The sequence below is a fragment of the Oncorhynchus tshawytscha genome, linkage group LG07, assembly GCF_018296145.1.
Source record: "Oncorhynchus tshawytscha isolate Ot180627B linkage group LG07, Otsh_v2.0, whole genome shotgun sequence".
Lineage (NCBI taxonomy): Eukaryota > Metazoa > Chordata > Actinopteri > Salmoniformes > Salmonidae > Oncorhynchus > Oncorhynchus tshawytscha.
Window position 1 is genome coordinate 20438612 of NC_056435.1, and position 22993 is coordinate 20461604.

At 41.2% G+C, this 22993-nt stretch overlaps 1 protein-coding gene across 4 annotated transcripts in view; it reads left to right on the forward strand.

Moving 5' to 3' along the window:
* LOC112254122 (RNA-binding protein 39) overlaps positions 1 to 22311 on the forward strand; it is a 56697-nt gene extending 34386 nt beyond the window's left edge. For all 4 annotated transcript variants that reach the window (XM_024426373.2, XM_024426375.2, XM_024426372.2 and 1 more), the window contains 7 exons: positions 574 to 639; positions 2607 to 2811; positions 21032 to 21118; positions 21433 to 21541; positions 21720 to 21825; positions 21912 to 21990; positions 22110 to 22311. In XM_024426373.2, coding sequence (XP_024282141.1) covers positions 574 to 639; positions 2607 to 2811; positions 21032 to 21118; positions 21433 to 21541; positions 21720 to 21825; positions 21912 to 21990; positions 22110 to 22210 — 753 coding nt within the window. In that variant the 3' untranslated portion in view covers positions 22211 to 22311. The remainder of the gene's footprint in view (positions 1 to 573; positions 640 to 2606; positions 2812 to 21031; positions 21119 to 21432; positions 21542 to 21719; positions 21826 to 21911; positions 21991 to 22109) is intronic.
* The last annotated feature ends 682 nt before the right edge of the window (positions 22312 to 22993 follow it).

The window sequence follows — 22993 nt, forward strand, 5'->3', positions numbered from 1 at the left end:
TAATGCTGTTATTAAAACAAAATCAGACAACCCCATAGTAGAGTAGTTTACCTATTTACATAGTCAGCTTGTTGTGTGTTCTGTAAGATATATTCCTCTCGAGGCGCATTCAAGTTGCGATAGGGAGGCGAACCTGCATTCTGACAAGCAGTTAATGCACAACAATTCTTAATAAATTTACAAAATGATCCTCTTTCCCTAAAAGCATGATAGTCATCATCACTTTCTTACATGGAAGGGGAGGTTAACCCTGCTCCGTGTGTTGCATAGAGCAAACCTAGAGCTGAGCAGAAGCGTTTATTAGGATCTGCATGCAGGGCCTGGGAATAATAAATATTTACCCATTTCATCCAATTCTATGTCATTTCACATGACTGGAGAAATTAGCATCTTTTTAATACCACAACATGACCGAAAGACAGGCTACCCAACAAACTGAGATAAATAAAAAAGACATCGTCTTGAATGTAACCAATTGCGTAGTCCTTCAAAAAGAAGGGGGAGACAGATTGTAGGTCTACAATATATCAGTGCTATGTAGACTTTAATCTGTATTCCATTTTCTTCCACCAGATTGAGAGTATTCAGCTCATGATGGATAGTGAGACGGGGAGATCCAAAGGATATGGCTTCATCACTGTAAGTAGCACATTCTATCCAGTCAATGGATGCACACAATACTACGATTATTGTGAATACTCAGAATAATGAAATTGTTCGAATAAAACGTTTACATGCTTTGCAAATAGAACAATTTCCCTTACAATCCGATTTCCATGGACATATATTATAATCTGATGGGAAATAAACGTTATATCACAATGACCATATTGTTAATGGCTGGGAATTCCCAGGGATCTCATTATACAATGGTATCACGATAATTAGGTGCGGATACGATATATATTGCGATTCTATATGCATTTCAATTCTATATGTACACTATTTATACAAAAGTATGTGGACACCCCTTCAAATTAGTGTATTAGGCTATTTCAGCCGCACCCCTGGCTGACAGTTGCACACGTGCAATCTCCAAAGACAAACATTGGCAGTAGAATGGCCTTACTGAAGAGTTCATTGACTTCGAATATGGCACCGTCATAGGATGCCACCTTTCCAACAAGTTAGTTCGTCAAATTTCTGCCCTGCTAGACCTTCCCCGGTCAACAGTAAGTGCTGTTATTCTGAAGTTGAAACCTCTAGGAGCAACAACAGCTCCGACCGCGAAGTGGGAGACCACACAAGCTCACAGAACGGGGGTGCTGAAGCGTGTAGCGCATAAAAATCATATGACCTTAGTTGCAACACTCACTAACGAGTTCTCAGACTGCCTCTGGAAGCAATGTCAGCACAATTACTGTTCGTCAAGAGCTTAATGAAATTGGTTTCTATGGCCGAGCAGCCATACACAAGCCTAAGATCACCATGCGCAATGCCAAGTGTTGACTGGAATGGAAACACGTTCTCTGGAGTGATGAATCACGCTTCACCATCTGGCAGTCCAACAGAAGAATCTGGGTTTGGCAGATGCCAGGAGAACGCTACATGCCCCAATGCATAGTGCCAACTGTAAAGTTTGGTGGAGGAGGAATAATAGTCTGGGGGCTGTTCTTCATGGTTCGGGCTAGGCTGCCAGCGAAGGGAAATATTTAATCTACAGAATACAACGACATGCTAGACTATTCTGTGCTTCCAACTTTGTGGCAACAGTTTGGGAAGACCCATTCCTGTTTAAGCATACCAATGCCCCTGTGCACAAAGCAAGGTCCATACAGAACTGGCCTGCACATAGCCCTGACCTCAACCCCATCAAAGACCTTTGGAATGAATTGGAATGCCGGCTGCGAGCCAGGCCTAATCTCCCAACATCAGTGCCGACCTCACTAATGCTTTTGTGGCTGAATTGAAGCAAATCCCCGCTGAATTGTTCCAACATCTAGTGGAAAGCCAGCCCAGAAGAGTGGAGGCCATTATAGCAGCAAAGGGGGGACCAACTCCATATTAATGCCCATGATTTTGGAATAAGATGTTCGACAAGCAGGTGTCCACATACCTTCGTCATTGCAATTCAATACTGCAGTTTTATTGCGATTCAGTGTTCCGAACTTATTGCTTGTGCTCATTGCAGTAAAACCATGTGCCAACATTATAAGCAAGAAAACATTGAATGTTGGGTTCAACTTGGCTTTCCATGGAATGCGTTCTATTATAACATGATTAGCTACCGCTACTTGGACAGTGTGTTTGTGTCAGGAGCACCTTCCAGTATAAAAAAAAAAACGGCAATAATGCATGTAGTCCATTTTTAGAGGCCACATTATTCTGACATATTTTAGAATGTAGTAATAATGTGGTTGTCAATGCTTAATGCCATTGGGAAGACCATTCATTATTGTTATTGTTAATGCATACTTTTTTTGCATGCATTTTTTGGGGGGAGTGCTTTTTCTATATTACTACAATTAAATATAAAATTGAGGTCCTTGAAAATGACAATTAAGTGCTTAAGAAACTCCTTGAATTTGACTCTTCAATGTCTTTATGAATCCTGATTGGTGTGCATGTAAACATAGTCAATTCATTGGCATGTGTTTTCTCTCCAGTTCTCAGACACAGAGTGTGCCAAGAAGGCTTTGGATCAGTTGAACGGCTTTGAGCTGGCTGGCCGGCCGATGAAGGTGGGCCATGTGACTGAGCGCACAGACGCCTCCAACGCCAGCTCCTTCCTGGACAACGACGAGCTGGAGAGGACAGGTATCGACCTGGGCACCACTGGGCGCCTGCAGCTCATGGCCAGACTGGCTGAAGGTAAAGCCAGAGAGAGCCCAGGGCCTGTATTTACAAAGAATTCTGAGGAATCATGTAAGGGATGGTTCACAATGTACAGAATGGGGATCTGCAAGGAAAGGGGGAGGGTCATGTCATTTGTAATTGATGAAAGCAATGTCAGCACAATAATAATTTCAACATTTCTCAGTGTTTTAGAATTAGTTGCTTATTAGACCTGATGCTGCCCCTCATCTCTGATTCTGAGCTGGGCACGCAATATCAAGTGCGCCTTTAGGTATTTAGTGTGGTGTCAATCAAATGATCCATAGGCTGTACGAAGTGCATGCTCGGAGAAGCAGAGAGCAAAGTAATATTTTGATGAAAATGAACTTAATTGAGTCATTTGCTCTGCTGGTATGGAGTAAATAAAACGAGGCTGCATTACACACTACAGTGGATATTCCAACCCTGAGCCCGGACAGCTTTTTTTTTTGTGCTGCCGAACCAGTGGCTGTGCAGTGTAGGCAGTTCAGGAGGAGAGACAAAGGCTTTTTCCCCAAATATATAAAAAAAATCATTTTAAATGTAATATCGTGCGCGCGGACTAGCCTATATATTCTGTTCAGTTTGAGAAGGAGAGCGCTTTAGATGGTAAGTAGGACCGGAGGTAAACTTTGATAGCTTGCTACTACTATAATTGATATGATTAAAAACAATGTTTCCTGCTCATGATGTATTTATCAGAGTTATTGACCTCACAATAAGCCAGATTCGAGTAACTTACATTGTGGTGCTGAAACTTGAAGTGGCAGCGTGGCGAAATCGAGCGGAAATCAACAGCTCATCAAATCAAATTTTATTGGGCACATACACATATTTAGCAGATGTTATTGCTGGTGTAGGGAAATGCTTGTGTTCTAGCTCCAAAGGTGCAGTAATGTCTAACAATTCACAACAATACACACGTCTAAAAGAATGGAATTAAGAAATATATAAATATTAGGACGAGCAATTTCAGAGGGCATTGAGTAGAATACAGTATATACATATGAAATTAGTAAACATTATTAAAGTGATCAATGATAACCTGTCCTATGTACATTGCATTTGGAAAGTATTCAGACCCCTTGACTTTTTCCAAATTTTGTTACGTTACAGCCTTATTATATGACAGACTGTTAGTGATCCCTCTAAATTACATAAAGGGGTTCCCCAATGTTTGATACTCGGCCCACTACTGTTTACAATGTATATCATATACAGTGCCTTCGGAAAGTATTCGGACCCCTTGACTTTTTCCACATTTTGTTACGTTACAGCCTTATTATAAAATTGATTAAACACACAATACCCCAATAGCTATTTTCAGGTCTCTCCAGAGATGTTGGTTTGGGTTCAAGTCCGGGCTCTGGCTGGGCCACTCAAGGACATTCAGAGACTTGTCCCGAAGACACTCCTGCGTTGTCTTGGCTGTGTGCTTAGGGTCGTTGTACTATTAGAAGGTGAACCTTCGCCCCAGTCTGAGGTCCTGAGTGCTCTGTAGCAGGTTTTCATCAAGGATCTGTCTGTACTTTGCTCCGTTCATCTTTCCCTTGATCCTGACTAGTCCCCCAGTCCCTGCTGCTGAAAAACGTCCCTACAGCATGATGCTGCCACCACCATACTTCACCGTAGGGATGGTGCCAGGTTTCCTCCAGACGTGACACTTGGCATTCAGGGCAAAGAGTTCAATATTATTTCTCATGGTCTGAGAGTCTTTAGGTGCCTTTTGGCAAACTCCAGGAGGGTTTTCATGTGTCTTTTACTGATGAGTGGCTTCCGTCTGGCCACTCTACCATAAAAGGCCTGATTGGTAGAGTGCTGCAGAGATGGTTGTTCTTTTGGAATATTCTCCCATCTCCACAGAGGAAGTCTAGAGCTCTGTCAGAGTGACCGTCAGGTTCTTGGTCACGTCCCTGACAAAGGCCCTTCTCCCCTGATTGCTTAGCTTGGCCGGGTGGCCAGCTCGAGGAAGAGTCTTGGTGGTGCTGTCTCTGAGCTCTATGGACAATTCCTTTGACCTCATCATTTGGTTTTTGCTCTGACATTTACTGTCAGCTGTGGGACATTATATGTGACCAACTGGCTCAAATCGGTGTTCTGTAGAGCTACAAAATGGAATATCATACACTGCATTTTTGAGGAACAATGGGAAAGTAATTCTGCTTTGAAAGCTGATAAACTCGTATAATCACTTTTGAGAAAATGGCCTTTTAATATTTTGGTACCTACTGGAGAGCTCTCCTTTGTCTACACCCATTCAGCATTGTTTACACCCTCTTAAGCCAGCCCCACCCATCTCTATACGGATTCACATGTGAGCTCATGTGCTAAACAGTGAGTAGTATAGTAAAGATTAGGACTAAAAGTGGTAAAAGTAGTAGCCTACAATAAGGAAAAATTCCAGGTAAACAAAGTGTCAAGATAAAAATATTTTATAGATATCAGATGACGCTTACCCAGACACGCTTGTCCAAATTTGATGGGTCATGTGAAAGAAATGCTTTAACCTCCAGCCACATTTTGCCAAGTGGATGGGTCTCTACATAAGGTGTAAACTGTACAGCCAAATGGGTACTTGCATAGTAGCAATATCAGAAATAGATGGTGTCAATATAAAAATAATAATATACCATATGTACAAGAACAATATCAGTGATAGATGAGGTAGTTATATACTTACAATCAGGGGTAAAGTGGCTGAGCAGCAGGATAAAGAAAAAATATTAGCAGCAACGTATGAAATCCAATATTATTGGTCATATACACATGTTTAGCAGATGTTATTGCGGGTGAAGTGAAATACTTGTGTTTCTAGCTCAGACAGTGCAGTAATATCTAACAATTTTATAACATATACCCAATAAACACAAATTAAAGGAATGAAATTAAGAGTATATAAATATATGGATGAGCAATATCCGAGCGGCACAGACTAAGATACAGTAGAATAGAATACAGTAGACATAAGAGATGAGTAAAGTAGTATGTAAACATTATTAAAGTGACTAGTGTTTCATTTATTAAAGTGGCCAGTGTATTCAAGTCTATAGGCAGCATATAGGCGGCAGACTAATGTGATAGTGATGGCATATGTGCTAGTGATGGCCTAGTGGTGTGTGTGTTAGGAGAGAGTCATTTGAATAGAGGCACTGCAGATAGTGCTGATGACGGGTCCCTCCGAACCACACATGATCAAGGGAATCTATTTTTGGAGATCCTGTTTCTGTCCTGCCCATGACTTTGGTGCAGGGCATTTGATGTCCAGATCCTCTTCGTTGCAAAACTCCCTGATCTTCTCAAAAACATAACTATGTCTAGCTGTGTCCAGTCCAGGTGGTGCTTGTACAGGCAGATCATCTATGGAAGGATGATCTTGCGCAGCAGCTGAAACCTGGTCAGACTGAGTCGGAACACTCCTTGGTGACAAAAACACCAGGCTCCAGAGCATCGACGCTGTAAAACAGGAAATAACCCAAAAACTTAAGACATTACATCCTTGCGCAACATCAATTCACCTCCCAAATTTAAATAACCTCATACAATGCAATGAAAATTATATTCAGCTGAAGTGCTGGTACTGCTTGAACTGTGGCAGCGGCCTGAAGTACGGAGTCAGGTGTTGTTGCCAGCAATCTCAGGCAGTGTTCACTGGTCTTTCTGAAGTGCTGCTTGATGAGGCCAAAGCACCAGTCAGGGGGCAAACTTGATGTGACCTGTGATCAGGAAGTGAAGGTCCAGACTGATGGAGCTTGTGTGTGGTCCGCCAGGCCCAATACCAGAGCACAAACCTGTTCTTGTTTTGGCCACTACAGTTGCGAGGAGTTAAAAAGTAGATAGGACCTAGCGGCAGAAGGATAGTGCACTTGCAAACAACAAAATTACATTAAGTTAATGAAAAGAAAATGTAATGTAAAACGTAATGTTTTTTTATGCATCATTATCATGTTAGTTTCACTTACCTACAAATGTGCAGACCAGCAGCACTGCATACAGAAACATCTTGTAAACTGGAAGTTAAAATGATAACACAGCCCCTACACATACCTCTGGAAAATACAGAAATAATGTGAGATCAATAAAAGTAGTGCCAATCATGTTGGAGGTCAATTAAATAAACAAAATGTGTTGTTTATGCTTTACATACCAAGTGTTGTCATCGATTCCTTGTAGAGACGCCACACTGCTGCTTTTGTCACATGGGATGGTAGCAGCTTTCCACCAAAGTGTTTGTGTCCTGGGAGGAGAGTCAGGCGTGTTCTACTAATGCTGAAAGATAAATTCCAGATACAAATATTTTGGCATTATTATACAATAGATAGCCGTAATCACCGTCAGACACACCTGGCTAACTTGGTGGGTCATCATCTGGCGAAGTGGAGTCTTTTGTTTAGACATGCTAGCTAAACAATGAACCATAATCCTAATCCATAGAGTACTAGCAAGACAAACCAATTGTCATAGCGAGCTAAAGTTAACCAAATTGGTTAAATTTTTTGGCGATGTTTACTGACACAGGCCATATTCAAACGGTGTTGAGCGTTATTATTCTACGCTCAGGTACACAGACGAGAGTGCTCTAAAACAGTTGTTGCAGTGACGGTCTATTGAAATGCATACTTGCATACTGGAGTCTTTTGTTTGGCCCTAATGTGTCTGTTACATCTTCTTTTTACCATCACCCACTGTCCTGGCACTACGTCATGTCCCCCCTCGGGTGTTATTCCCCACGCCTCTTTTACTTGTATGCAATAGTTAATAGTTAAGCATTGTGTCACTCATAAAGTGAACGTCTGCTTTTCTCAAATCTAACGTGCCTGGTAGTGACATGGGTCGACCTGTGACGACCCCAAACAGGCTCAACCCTGTGGTTTTGCTATGTGTTGCCCGTATACTAAATAATACAATGCATCCGGCCATGCAATCCCTCCTTGATGCATCTTTGAAAGTCTCTCTTTCAAAACTTAATTTGTGCCTTCTACCTGCCCTCTCGATCGAGGATGGTACGGGCAGTGTAGTTGCCAGTCTATGTTCAGAAGACAAGCTACGTCCTGACACACTTTTCTTGTGAAATGAGTGCCTTGGTCAGAATCTAATTGTTCCGGAAATCCCCATCTGGGAATGATTTCTCAGTCAGAATTTTAGCTGTGTGTGCAGTTCCTTTTTTTGTAGTGTTGGCTTCAACCCATCATGAGAAACGATCAACAACAACCAGCACATCTTCATGTCCTTTACATTTGGGCAGTGCGATTTTGTTAAGATGTAGATATCTGAAAGGTCCTGGTGGGGCAGGCGCTCGTCGTATCTGTACTTTCCCTCGGCCCTTGGTGTTGTTTTCCATACAAATGTTGCAATTCGCCACAACATCCTCAGCCTCTTTCAGCACACCAGGATTCCACCATTTGCCCACAAAACGGTGAACTATCTTGTCCACACCAATGTGTGCCAAAGAGTAGATCTGTGTCACCAAGTAGGGTAAGAGTGCATTTGGCACTACACATCTCAGGTTGTATTTCCACACACCTTCTTGATTGAGTTTGCACCCTGCAGCCATCCATTCGCACTGCTTTGGATGTTTCTAATGTGTTGCAATGTATCCAAGGTGTATTTCCTAATCAGTTTATGTGACAGCCAAATCATTACCTTTACTCTCGTCTGTAAATATTTTTCCATGTGCTTTCATTTTCAAAATTGCAACTTGTCCAGGTAACTGGAGAGCATTCAGTAGAGCCATCACCTCTGGTCCATTCTTCACAGGAACTCCCAGTGATGTCATGAATCCTCAGTTTTTCCATATTTTTCCTAAATCCTGGGTAATGCTCAAAGCATACCTTGAGTCTGTGTAGATATTAGCTGTTTTTCCTTCAGCCGGTTTGCATGCGTCTGTCAAAGCCACCAATTCTGCGACCTGTGCTGATGTTCCTGCAGGTAACATGTCTGTCACTATCACATTGTTCACTGTAGTAACTGCCCAGCCTGCCTTCCTCACACCCCTCTCCACAATGCTTGAACCATCTTTGTAGAACATAAACTCAGGGTTTTCCAACGGATTACTTTTAGTAAACCCATCGGAAAGCTGTTTCATATGTCTTCCCCCCCACTCCTGTTGCTCTCATCTTCTTGCCCGTGTACTGAGGACATATATGTTTTGCATAAGATATGGGCAATACAGTGACTTCAGTGCCCGTATCTACTAAACAATCTACTGCAAAGTTGTTAACCATCATGTTCACATATATTCCATCCGATTTCATATGTACACCAGCTGAGATGGGATGTAAGAGGGGGTCTGTTAGTTTACCTCCACGACATCCAGCAAACTCCCCTGCTGAGTACTAAGCCGGAGAGAGCTTCATAAATTTGTGCATCAGCATTGTGTCGTTGGGGCTGTTGTCCTGTGTCCATTTTCCCTTAGACAGACCATGCTTCTCGCCATTTCTCATAAATATTTTATTTTCCAACATTCTCGATGCCAGAAATCCAGCAATAATGACATACACCAGGTTTCTCTTCTGCTGAACGAATAATGTTGTTGGTTTCACTTAGAACCTGCACAACTCTGATGACAGCAGGTTTATTGTGTTGATTGATGTCTCTGTCCAGTTGTGACAGCCTGTCGATGATGTTGGCATAGTTAAGTTTCCCCCAATCAGTAGTTGTGGGAAAAAAAGTTTTTCGCAAATCATTGTGTATGGATTGCACCATCTGATGTGTGATTGCCCATTTTTGGAGGAATTGAGTGCATCTTCATCCTCCATGTCAGGTAACCCTCTGTGTCTAACCACCTCTGCTTTGAACCTTTCTTCAAATTCAGCAAATGGTTGTTTCAGTTTTTGGACACATTTGGACACACATCTCTCCCCAATTGGTGGTTGCATTGGTCAGACCCTTAACTTATTGGTGACAGGGGGCAGTATTTTCACGTCCGGATGAAATGCACGCCCAAATTCAACTGCCTGCTACTCATCCCCAGAAGATAAGTAGTATAAGATAAGTTGGCCTAAGACATCGTTCCTCAACCCTGTCAGAATCTGTTGACTCAAAGCCAGGCAGTGCTGACCAGATGCCTGAAACCCGATCTGCCTTGCACAATTCAATGTGAGGGTAGATGGAGGGAACAGAGAACCCACAGGTGGGGGTCAAATCTAGCCTTCAATATCACTTGTTTCATAGTCTGCTAAGCATCATGATCTACTTTTACATAATGATGTTCAGTGGCAAAGGTAATAATGCTCTCAAGAGAGCGGCCTTATGTGAGCTTAGGGAGGAGATAGTTGCTTTTCTCTGCGATTGCCGCCACAAGAAAGCCAACACATACATAATCTAGCATCAGGAGGATTTCTAAGGGATGTGAAAGATTCAGCAGACTGCTGACATTACACCTCTGGCTAAAAGATTACTGTAGCTCTGCTGGAGTCACTTTTATTAATATCTTTGATACCTTCTTGAAATAGAAGATCCTCTCAAGGAATGACAGAGTCCATCCAAATCATCTTGGATCCTGGTCTCTGTCCACGCATTTCAAGGCTGTGTTGATACAATGACTGGTAAATGATCCAAGACCAGCTCAGTTAATCCCTACTATTGTGACAATGAGTCGTCATAATGCTGCATCAAATGTCCATGATCTTAGGGACATTGGCAAACACAATGTAAGTCGTTTAATTGATGTACCCCTAATTGCACCTAATACATCTGTTTATCCTACAGCTATTGTAAGCAGTAATCATCAGCCTATAAACCAGAGTTACATTGTTAGCACTGAGGCGGTGTGCAATAGTAAGAAGACCACTTAGTGCAGGCTGAGCTGCATAATCACTCCAATGTAAATAACATGAGTAAGTCTACTTCTGATAAGCTTCCCAGTAAAGCATTAACAACAATCAAGCAACCCAGAAAAGTGCAAAAAAAATAGCCCATATTAACATATGTAGCCTAAGAAACAAGGTCCATGAAGTCAATAACTTGCTTGTAACAGATGACATTCATATTCTGACTATCTCTGAAACTCACTTAGGTAATACATTTGATGATACAGTGGTAGCAATACATGGTTATAACATCTACTGAAAAGACAGTAATGCCGACGGAGGCGGTGTTGCGGTCTATATTCAGAACCACATTCCTGTAAAGCTTAGAGATGATCTAATGTTAAATACTGTTGAAATAGTATGGCTACAGGTTAATTTGCCTTACCTAAAGCCAATTCTGGTGGGAAGCTACTATAGACCACAAAGTGCTAACAGTCAGTATCTGGATAATGTGTGTGAAATGCTTGATAATGTATGTGATATCAACAGAAGTATATTTTCTGGGTGATTTAAATATTGACTGGCTAACATCAAGCTGCCCACTCAGGAAAAAACGTCAAACTGTAACCATTGCCTGCAACCTGGATCATGTTGTCAAGTCAACTTACCTGGGTAGTTACAAACAGCCCAGGAATTCAATCATCAACATATATTGATCACATTTTTACTAACGCTGCAGGTATTTGCTTTAAAGCAGTATCCAAATCCATAGGATGTAGTGATCACAATATAATAGCCATATCTAGGAAAACCAAAGTTCCATAGGCTGGGCCTAATATAGAGAATAAGAGGTCATACAAGAAGTTTTGTAGTGATTCATACACTGCTCAAAAAAATAAAGGGAACACTAAAATAACACATCCTAGATCTGAATGAATGAAATATTCTTATTAAATACTTTTTTCTTTACATAGTTGAATGTGCTGACAACAAAATCACACAAAAATTATCAATGGAAATCAAATGTATCAACCCATGGAGGTCTGGATTTGGAGTCACACTCAAAATTAAAGTGGAAAACCACACTACAGGAACTGAGAAGTGGTCTGTGTCACCACCTGCTGAACCACTCCTTTATTGGGGGTGTCTTGCTAATTGCCTATAATTTCCACCTGTTGTCTATTCCATTTGCACAACAGCATATGAAATGTATTGTCAATCAGTGTTGCTTCCTAAGTGGACAGTTTGATTTCATAGAAGTGTGATTGACATTGTGTTGTTTAAGTGTTCCCTTTATTTTTTTGAGCAGTGTATGTTGATGATGTAAAGAATATTTGCTGGTCTGTGGTGTGTAATGAAGAGCAATCAGACACTGCACTTGACACATTTATGAAACTACTTATTCCAGTTACTAATAAGCACCCACCCATTAAGAAAATTACTGTAAAAACTGTTAAATCCCCCTGGATTGATAAGGACTTGAAAAATGGTATGGTTGAGAGGGATGAGGCAAAATGTATGGCAATTAAGTCTGGCAGCCCAACTGATTGGCAAACGTACTGCAAATTAAGAAATCATGTGACTAAACTAAAAAAAAGAAAGTACACTATGAAACAAAGATAAATTATATAAAGAATGATAGTAAAAAGCTTTGGGGCATCTTGAATGAAATTTTGAGGGAAAAAGCCAACTCGGCTGCTTCATTCATTGAATCAGATGGCTCATTCATCACAAATCCCACTGATATTGCAAACTACTTGAATTACTTTTTCATTGGCAAGATAAGCAAATTTAGGGATGACGTGCCAGCAACAAATGCTGACACTACACATCCAAGTATATCTGACCAAATTATGGAAGACAAGAATTGTACTTTTGAATTCCCTAAAGTCCGTGTGGAAGAGGTGAAAAAATTATTGTTGTCTATCAACAATGACAAGCCACCAGGGTCTAATAATCTGGATGGAAAATTACTGAGGATGCTGGCAGACGATTTTGCCACTCCTATTTGCCACATCTTCAATGAACCTTTCTAGGGCAGGCGTTCCGCTAGCGGAACCCCTCTACAACATTCCGCTGAAAAGGCAGTGAGCGAAATTCTAAAATATTTTGGGGAAATATGTAACTTTCACACATTAACAAGTCTAATACAGCAAATGAAAGATACACATCTTGTTCATCTACCCATCGTGTCCGATTTAAAAAATGCTTTACAGCGAAAGCACAACATATGATTGTTAGGTCAGAGCCAAGTAAAAAAATAAATAATAATAAATCCAGCCAAAGATAGGAGTCAAAAAAGCAGATGACACTCATTGGACATCATGTTACACAATACATGTATGTTTTGTTTGATAATGTTCATATTTATATCCCAAAATCTCAGTATACATTGGCATGTTACGTGCAGTAATGTTTTGATTCCAAAATTCTGATTTGGCAGAAATACTCATAATAAACATTGTTAAAAGATAGACTTCTCCTTAATGCAACCGCTGTGTCAGATTTTTTTTTTAACTTTACGGAGAAAGCATAATCTGAGAACGGCGCTCAGAGCCCAATCCAGCCAGAGAAATATCTGCCATTTTGGAGTCAACAGAAGTTAGACATAACACCATAAATATTCACTTACCTTTGATGATCTTCATCAGAAGGCACTCCCAGGAATCCCAGTTCGACAATAAATGACTGATTTGTTCCATAAAGTCCATTATTTATGTCCAAATAGCCACTTGTTGTTAGCGTGTTCAGCACAGTAATCCATCTTCATGAGGTGCAGGCACTTCGTCCAGACAAAAACTTGAAAGGTTCCTTTACAGTCCTTTCCTTAACTTGTCAAACGATGTATGGAATCTTTAGGATGTATTTAACATAAAACATCAATAATGTTTCAACCGGATAATTCCTATGTCTGAAGAAAAGCACTGGAACGAGAGGTAACTGTCGGGAGCGCACGTCATGAGACCAAGGCACTATGCCAGGACACTGACTCAAACAGGTCTCATGAGCTCCTCCTTTATAATAGAATCATCATTCACGTTTCTAAAGACGGTTGACATCTAGTGGAAGCCGTAGGAAGTGCAACTTTATCCATATCCCACTGTGTGTTTGGTAGGCCAAGCTTTGAAAAACTACAAACCTCAGATGTCCCACTTCCTGGTTGGATTTTTCTCAGGTTTTCGCCTGCCATATGAGTTATGTTATACTCACAGACATCATTCAAACAGTTTTAGAAATTTCAGAGTGTTTTCTGTCAAATACTAATAATAATATGCATATATTAGCATCTGGGACAGTAGGAGGCAGTTCACTCTGGAAATGCTATTCATCCAATAGTGAAAATGCTGCCCCCTATCCCAAAAGAGACAGAATGGCCTTTCACAACCATCAGTCTTAGATTGTTGTCAATGCATTCAGTTTAGGATCACGGGATTTACATCTCTGTGCACTAGGCTAATCTATTGGGATCGTATGTCATCCATACTCAAAAGTAAATCCTGGGCAGTTAATCTTAACATTTTAGCTACATAGGTGCCTAGCATTAGAAGATGTCTACTTTATTATTAGGTACATTCTTGGCCAGCTGAAAATACAATGATGCTGTCTTTGCTAAAGTTTGTGCTTGCCGAACTGACTGCTCAAATACTAGAGAATAGTGGGCCTGGAAACACACACGATTGGTAGGCATTGATGTCGATAGATCCCTTTCATTACTGAAAAATAAGCAATATTTTAGTTCAAATATATTTTCTTTTTAGAGCTTTGTCATCAAATAATGATCATGGCTATTCCTAGCCTTTTTACTTTGGGAGACCTGTACACATTCAGCCCAATGTAGTGTGAAGTAGCTAGCTAGCTAATCAGATGCGTCAGAAATGTAACAGAAGGTCAATGATACATATAGTTAGGGCTGTTACCGTGACTGTATTACAGCCACACCAGCCGTCACGAGTCAAGACTGCAGTCAAATTCCACGTGACCGTTTGCTTCCTGCAACACTAACTCAAAAAAGTTCTGGGACACTGTAAAGTCCATGGAGAATAAGAACACCTCCTCCCAGCTGCCCACTGCACTGAAGATAGGAAACACTGTCACCACTGATAAATCCACTATAATTGAGAATTGCAATAAGCATTTTTCTACGGCTGGCCATGCTTTCCACCTGGCTACCCCTACCCCGGTCAACAGCACTGCACCCCCCACAGCACCTCGCCCAAGCCTTCCCCATTTCTCCTTCTCCCAAATCCAGTCAGATGATGTTCTGAAAGAGCTGCAAAATCTGGACCCCTACAAATCAGCCGGGCTAGACAATCTGGACCCTTTCTTTCTAAAATTATCTGCCGAAATTGTTGCCACCCCTATTACTAGCCTGTTCAACCTCTCTTTCGTGTCATCTGAGATTCCGAAAGATTGGAAAGCAGCTGCGGTCATCCCCCTCTTCAAAGGGGGGGACACTCTTGACCCAAACTGCTACAGACCTATATCTATCCTACCCTGCCTTTCTAAGGTCTTTGAAAGCCAAGTCAACAAACAGATTACTGACCATTTCGAATCTCACCATACCTTCTCTGCTATGCAATCTGGTTTCAGAGCTGGTCATGGGTGCACCTCAGCCACGCTCAAGGTCCTAAACGATATCTTAACCGCCATCAATAAGAAATATTACTGTGCAGCCGTATTCATTGATCTGGCCAAGGCTTTCGACTCTGTCAATAATCACATCCTCATCGGCAGACTCGACAGCCTTGGTTTCTCAAATGATTGCCTCGCCTGGTTCACTAACTACTTCTCTGATAGAGTTCAGTGTGTCAAATCGGAGGGTCTGCTGTCCGGACCTCTGGCAGTCTCTATGGGGGTGCCACAGGGTTCAATTCTTGGACTGACTCTCTTCTCTGTATACATCAATGATGTCGCTCTTGCTGCTGGTGAGTCTCTGATCCACCTCTACGCAGACGACACCATTCTGTATACTTCTGGCCCTTCTTTGGACACTGTGTTAACAACCCTCCAGGCAAGCTTCAATGCCATACAACTCTCCTTCCGTGGCCTCCAATTGCTCTTAAATACAAGTAAAACTAAATGCATGCTCTTCAACCAATCGCTGCCTGCACCTGCCCGCCTGTCCAACATCACTACTCTGGACGTCTCTGACTTAGAATACGTGGACAACTACAAATACCTAGGTGTCTGGTTAGACTGTAAACTCTCCTTCCAGACCCACATCAAACATCTCCAATCCAAAGTTAAATCTAGAATTGGCATCCTATTTCGCAACAAAGCATCCTTCACTCATGCTGCCCTTGTAAAACTGACCATCCTACCAATTCTCAACTTCGGCGATGTCATTTACAAAATAGCCTCCAATACCCTACTCAACAAATTGGATGCAGTCTATCACAATGCCATCCGTTTTGTCACCAAAGTCCCATTGCGACCTGTACGCTCTCGTTGGCTGGCCCTCGCTTCCTACTCGTCGCCAAACCCACTGGCTCCATGTCATCTACAAGACCCTGCTAGGTAAAGTCCCCCCTTATCTCAGCTCGCTGGTCACCATAGCATCACCCACCTGTAGCACGCGCTCCAGCAGGTATATCTCTCTGGTCACCCCCAAAACCAATTCTTTCTTTGGCCACCTCTCCTTCCAGTTCTCTGCTGCCAATGACTGGAATGAACTACAAACACTTATCTCCCTTACTAGCTTTAAGCACCAACTGTCAGAGCAGCTCACAGATTACTGCACCTGTACATAGCCCACCTATAATTTAGCCCAAACAACTACCTCTTTCCCTACTGTATTTATTTTATTTATTTATTTATTTTGCTCCTTTGCACCCCATTATTTTTATTTCTACTTTGCACATTCTTCCACTGCAAATCTACCATTCCAATGTTTTACTTGCTATATTACTATATTACTTTGCCACCATGGCCTTTTTTTGCCTTTACCTCCCTTATCTCACCTCATTTGCTCACATCGTATATAGACTTGTTTATACTGTATTATTGACTGTTTGTTTGTTTTACTCCTTGTGTAACTCTGTGTCGTTGTATGTGTCGAACTGCTTTGCTTTATCTTGGCCAGGTCGCAATTGTAAATGAGAACTTGTTCTCAACTTGCCTACATGGTTAAATAAAGGTGAAATTTAAAAAAAGGTCACGGTAAGTAGGCTTCTCCAAGCTCCGATGCTGCTGATTTTCACTAGTAGCCTTCCAAACTTGCTAACTGATTGGTACTCAGCACTCTATTGTCCCTCTAATCACTCTGACATCAATGCAATTGTAATCAAACACTTCATGAGAGCCCATGAGCTCATGTTGCCCAAATGTCTATAGTCTATGCAATTGCCTCTGTTAAAAATAGCCACCCTTGGCCTTGATGACAGCTTTGCACACTCTTGGCATTCTCTCAACCAGCTTGATGGAGTTCCCACATATGCAGAGCACTTGTTGGCTGCTTTTCCTTCACTCTGCGGTTCAACTCATCACAAATCATCTCAATTTGGTTGAGGTCGGGGGATTGTGGGGGCCAGGTCGTCTGATGCAGCGCTCCATCACTCTCTTTCTTGGTCAAATACACAGCCTGGAGGTGTGTTGGGTCATTGTCCTGTTGAAAAAATGATATGCCATCCCATCTGGTTTGGGATTAGTGGGACTATCACTGCAGAATGCTATGGTAGCCATGCTGCTTAAGTGTGCATTGAATTCTAAATAAATCACAGACAGCGTCACCAGCAAAGCACCCCCACACCATAACACCACCTCCTCCATGCTTTACGGTGGGAAATACACATGTAGAGATCATCTGTTCACCCACACCGCGTCTCACAAAGACACAGCGGTTGTAACCAAAAATCTCCAATTTGGACACTATACCAAAGAACACATTTCCACCAGTCTAATGTTCATTGCTCGTGTTTCTTGGACCAAGGAAGTCTCTTAATATTGGTGTCCTTTAGTTGTGGTTTCTTTGCAGCAATTTGACCATGAAGGCCTGATTCACACAGTCTCCTCTGAACAGTTGATGTTTAGATGTGTCTATTACTTGAACTCTGTTAAGCATTAATTTAGGCTGCAATTTCTGAGGCTGGCAATGCTAATGAACGTATCCTCTACAGCAGAGGTAACTCTGGGTCTTCCATTTCTGTGACGGTCCTCATGAGGGCCAGTTTCATCGTAGCGCTTGATGGTTTTTGCGACTGTACTTGAAGAAACTTTCAAAGTTCTTGACATTTTCCGTATTGACAGACCTTCGTGTCTTAAAGTAATGATGAACTGTCGTTTCTCTTTGCTTATTTGAGCTGTTCTTGCCATAATATGGACTTGGTCTTTTACCAAATCGGGCTTCTGTATACCACACCTACCTTGTCACAACACAACTGATTGTCTCAAACGCATTAAGACGGAAAATGATTTTTAAGAAGGCACACCTGTTAATTGAAATGCATTCCAGGTGACTACCCCATGAAGCTGGTTGAGAGAATACCAAGAGTGCAAATCTGTCATCAAGGCAAAGGGTGGCTATTTGAAGAATCTCAAATATAAAATATATTTAGATTTGTTTAACATTTTGATTACTACATGATTCCATGTGTGTTATTTCATAGTTAAGTATAAAGTTAAGTTAAGTATTAACACAGTGGGACCACGCAGCCGTCATACCGCTCAGGAAGGAGACGCGTTCTCTGTGAAAAAGTGCAAATCAATCCCAGAAGCGAGATCAGGTGTGTGTATGTATAAGTCTGTATGTGTAAGCAAGCATGTAACTGAGTATGTGTGTGTGTTCATATCCACTTAATAATGTTCATGTATTTTTACAGTTCCCATACTTTCTTTTTTTCGTAACCTGAAGTCCCTGTAGAATTTAGTACAGCCATGGTGTTATGGAGCTGTCTCGGAATAGCTGTCCATCTATAAAGAGTTTGTCCACAATGAGAAAGGCATGCTTAGCCTTCTCCCTTTGTTGCCTTTGTACCGGATACAGTCTCTCATGATGTTCGATTATCTCCCTTGGAAATTGGTCATTGAGACAAAAATTTGGTCCCTTTAAGCTCCCTACACCTGCTTTTGATCAGCTCCTTTAGTTGGTAGTGTTCAAATTTTGCGATGATCGGTCGGGGACCCTTGGTCTTGTTGCTCCGAGCTCCAAGTCTGTGTACTCTGTGGAAAGCCACCTTGTTTCAAGTTTCTATAGGAAGTTTCAAAGCGGGTTGCATGAATTCTCTGATCCCGCCCCTCTGGATTATTGGATGCGTCCAGAGGAATCCCAGAAAGAAAAAAAAAATTCAAGCATGCTACGACTTTGTATGTCTAGCGACTCCTTCATTAGCCTGTTTTCCTTGAGTAGACAATCCATGTTGGAATCGTGGATTTTTACCTTGGCTGTGAATGCCTTGTTTTCTCCTTGGAGCGTGAGAATTTCACTCTGGCTGAACTCCAAACTCCCCCTCAGCCCTGCTACCTCCTCATACAACCTTTCCAGTGTTGCACTAGCCTCTACTTCAACGGGAAGTAAATCATCCTTGTCTGTAGATAAATCTGTTTTTCTTTTTTTTCCCGAGTTAAAGTTATTTTGTGAGGTAGTCGGATCTTTCCATGATGGGAGTATGTTGTTCCTCCATAGCGTAAAGCTGTTGGTTCTCGTCGATTTTCCTCGGGATCTCCTTAGTATCCAGATTGGCTCTTTACTGCAACCAGTTTTACGAAAGCTAACAATGAGTCTTTCCCACGACGACGACAGGTGCCTGTAGTACAGCCAGCTATCACTTGCGGTATTCACGCAAAAAAATGGAACACAAACTTGCAGTCCCAGCCGTAAAGGCTAACCGCGTCGTGAAAACCTTAGCAACAAAAATGTATTTCTGATTAAAATCGATTTAATGAAACAATTTTAGTATAAACAACAAACCGAGTGTAGACAGTACAATGTTCTGTTGCGCACTCTGATGACATATCTGATGACGTATATCCGTCTCTCAAAATACCCAGATAATTTACAGGTGATGCTCAAAGACGATCTGGGCTTTATAATACTCTAATGTACTTGTCCTCTTGCTTAGTTGTGCACCGGGGCCTCCCACTCCTCTTTCTATTCTGGTTAGAGCCCGTTTGCGCTGTTCTGTGAAGGGAGTAGTACACAGCATTGTACGAGATCTTCAGTTTCTTGGCAGTTTCTCGCGTGGAATAGATTTCCTTTCTCAGAACATGAATAGATTGACGAGTTTCAGAAGAAAGTTCTTTGTTTCTGCCCATTTTGAGCCTGTAATCGAACCAACAATTGCTGATGCTCCAGATACTCAACTAGTCTAAAGAAGGTCAGTTTTATTGCTTCTTTAATTAGCACAACAATTTTCAGCTATCATAATTGCAAAAGGGTTTTCTAATGATCAATTAGCCTTTTATAATGATAAACGTGGATTAGCTAACACAACTTGCCATTGGAACACAGGAGTGATGGTTGCTGATAATGGGCCTCTGTACGCCTATGTAGATATTCAATACAAAAATCTGCCATTTCCAGCTACAATAGTTATTTACAACATTAACAAAGTCTACACTGTATTTCTGATCAATTTGATGTTATTTTAATGGGGGGAAAAAATGTTTTTCTTTCAAAAACAAGGACATTTCTAAGTGACCCCAAACTTTTGAACAGTAGTGTATGTGGATACCAAGATATGTTTCAATTTCAATGGTTTTCTGGAAGAAATTGTGCATTATTTGAAAAAAGTGCAAGGGTGCCAATATCTTTTCAACAGAAAATAAATATTGTCTTGGTCAGATTTGAGTTGAACTAGCTAGCCCAGTTTGAATGCAAATCCAAGGTTCAGTAATTTTGGGCTGGTTTCTAAGGTTATTTTGGTGTGGCAGGTATCCTAGTGGTTAGAGCTTTGGGCCAGTAACCGTACGGTTGCTGGATCGAATCCCAGAGCTGACGAGGTAAAAATGTGTCATTCTGCACCTGAACAAGGCAGTTAACCCACTGTTACCCCGGTAGGCACTCATTGTAAATAAGAATTTGTTCTTAACTGACTTGCCTAGTTCAATGAAGGTTAAAAAATATTAATAATGTTTTCCGTTTTTGCCTGTTGGCTCTCCAAAGTTCCCAATTTCTTTGGGTTTGATTGCGCAGCTGCCATAACTGTAAGCTATACACTAGCGAAAGCGAAGACTCTATGGCCCAAATATATTAAATTGTGTCAGCTGAGCTCATAGTGGATCTCATCATTCATTACGTTATTCAGTATGTGCAGCACTAAATCTGGTGGGAATACTGACCTGACAGGGAAAATGAATGGAGCGGTTTCCAGGCAGGCTGGTGGGGCAAAATTATCACAGATTAATCACATTGGTGACTTATTATAGCTTTTGAGCATTAATAAATACTAAAAGCTACATAATATAGCTTTAAGAACCGTATCATAAAGTGTAAACAAGGACGAATGTCAAGCCCAATGTCTTCTGTCTTTCAGGCACGGGACTGCAGATTCCCCCAGCAGCACAGCAAGCCCTGCAGATGGGTGGGGCCATTGCTATTGGTGCCATGGCCGCTGTATCAGGTAATAAAATGATGATTAATTGGACAAGCCTATCTGACTGCCATTATTGCTTTTCTCTGAGCTATTTGGAGAAGGCTAATATCATCCAGCATTGATCAAATCTGTTGGTTTGCAAGTAAGACACTGATTGGTTGATTTGGTGTGAGGAGCTGGTCTGTTGTGAGACTCGTGTTAGAATTAGGCTGGATTGAACATGAATAAATAATAAGGAACATTAATAAATGTAACATTTCTAGCACATAGTTTAGTTATTTTAATGTGATATGATGCATTTTTATACTTTAAAAAAAACTTTTTTTTTTTTTAACTTTTAGCTGCCATGAATCCTGCCATGAATATGAACATGAATACAGCTATGAACTTACCCTCACAGCCACTTGCTACACACTGTTTCCAGCTGTCTAACATGTTCAACCCTCGGTCGTAAGTATTTAACATTTAATCAAGTTGTTCAATCTAGCATATTCGTATCCCAAGGAGGCCAGCTGATGAAAGTACACAAACTTAAGACTTCTTAGACCTTAAGATGTTATTTGTTCCCATAGACTGGTTCCCAATCACTAGTCCTTTGTGGGTGATAATTTCCCATCTGATTTTACAGTGAAGATAACCCAGGCTGGGATGTTGACATTCAGCATGATGTCATTGAGGAATGCAACAAACATGGAGGAGTTGTGCACATATACGTTGACAAGAATTCCACTGAAGTAAGACTTTTAAGTGTATTTGAATGGTTTTGAAATGGTTGCTGTCTTAAATAGCAACTCAATAAAGTTAATATAATTTTTTTTAGGGCAACGTGTATGTGAAATGTCCATCCATTCCTGCTGCCATGGCTGCAGTAAACGCATTACATGGTCGATATTTTGCAGGTAAGAGGGACTGACTAAAGAATATGGTACTCAATTATGAATTGTCATTGATGCAGTCATTTAAAAATAAATATGTTTTTTTCTAAACTGTCATAATATCCTTAACATTTTCTTCACAGGTAAAATGATCACAGCGGCATACGTCCCTCTCCCAACATATCACAACCTTTTCCCTGACTCTGTGAAGGCTACCCAGCTCCTGATCCCTCTTGCTCACTGATGATCTCTCACAGCAAGACACGAAAAACCCAGATTGGTGGGACACTGTATAATAGATTTTTTTCCCCTTCAATTTTCTCTCTTTAAAAATTTGACATTTTACAGTCTGTGGTCGTTTTTTCATTCCTGCAAGTTATGGCAGTATGTTTTTATTTTATGTTAGTAGATGAAGTAAAATCTTCTTTTTTTTGGCTTTACATATGCAAAAAATAATCCAAGCTTTACTTGCATAGCCACATCCAAACATGTGTTGGGCATTGAGGGTGGAGTTTCAGCCAGTCTAAGAGTTCATACATTCTTGTGCTTGAAAGCTTTGATGGGCATGTTGTCCCTGATGAAGTGTACAACTTACAGTTGAAATCGGAAGTTTACATACACTTAGATTGGAGTCATTAAAACTTGATTTTCAACCACTCCACAAATTTCTTGTTAACAAATTTAAAAAATTATAGACCTCCACAAGTCTGGTTCATATTTGGGAGCAATTTCCAAATTCCTGAAGGTAACACGTTCATCTGTACAAACAATAGTACGCAAGTATAAACACCATGGGACCACGTAGCCATCATACCGCTCAGGAAGGAGACGCGTTCTGTCTCCTAGAGATGAATGTACTTTGGGGCGAAAAGTGCAAATCAATCCCAGAACAACACCAAAGGACCTTGTGAAGATGCTGGAGGAAACGGGTACAAAAATATCCACAGTAAAACAAGTCTTATATCGACATAACACGAAAGGCTGCTCAGCTAGGAAGAAGCCACTGCTCCAAAACCGCCATTGAAAA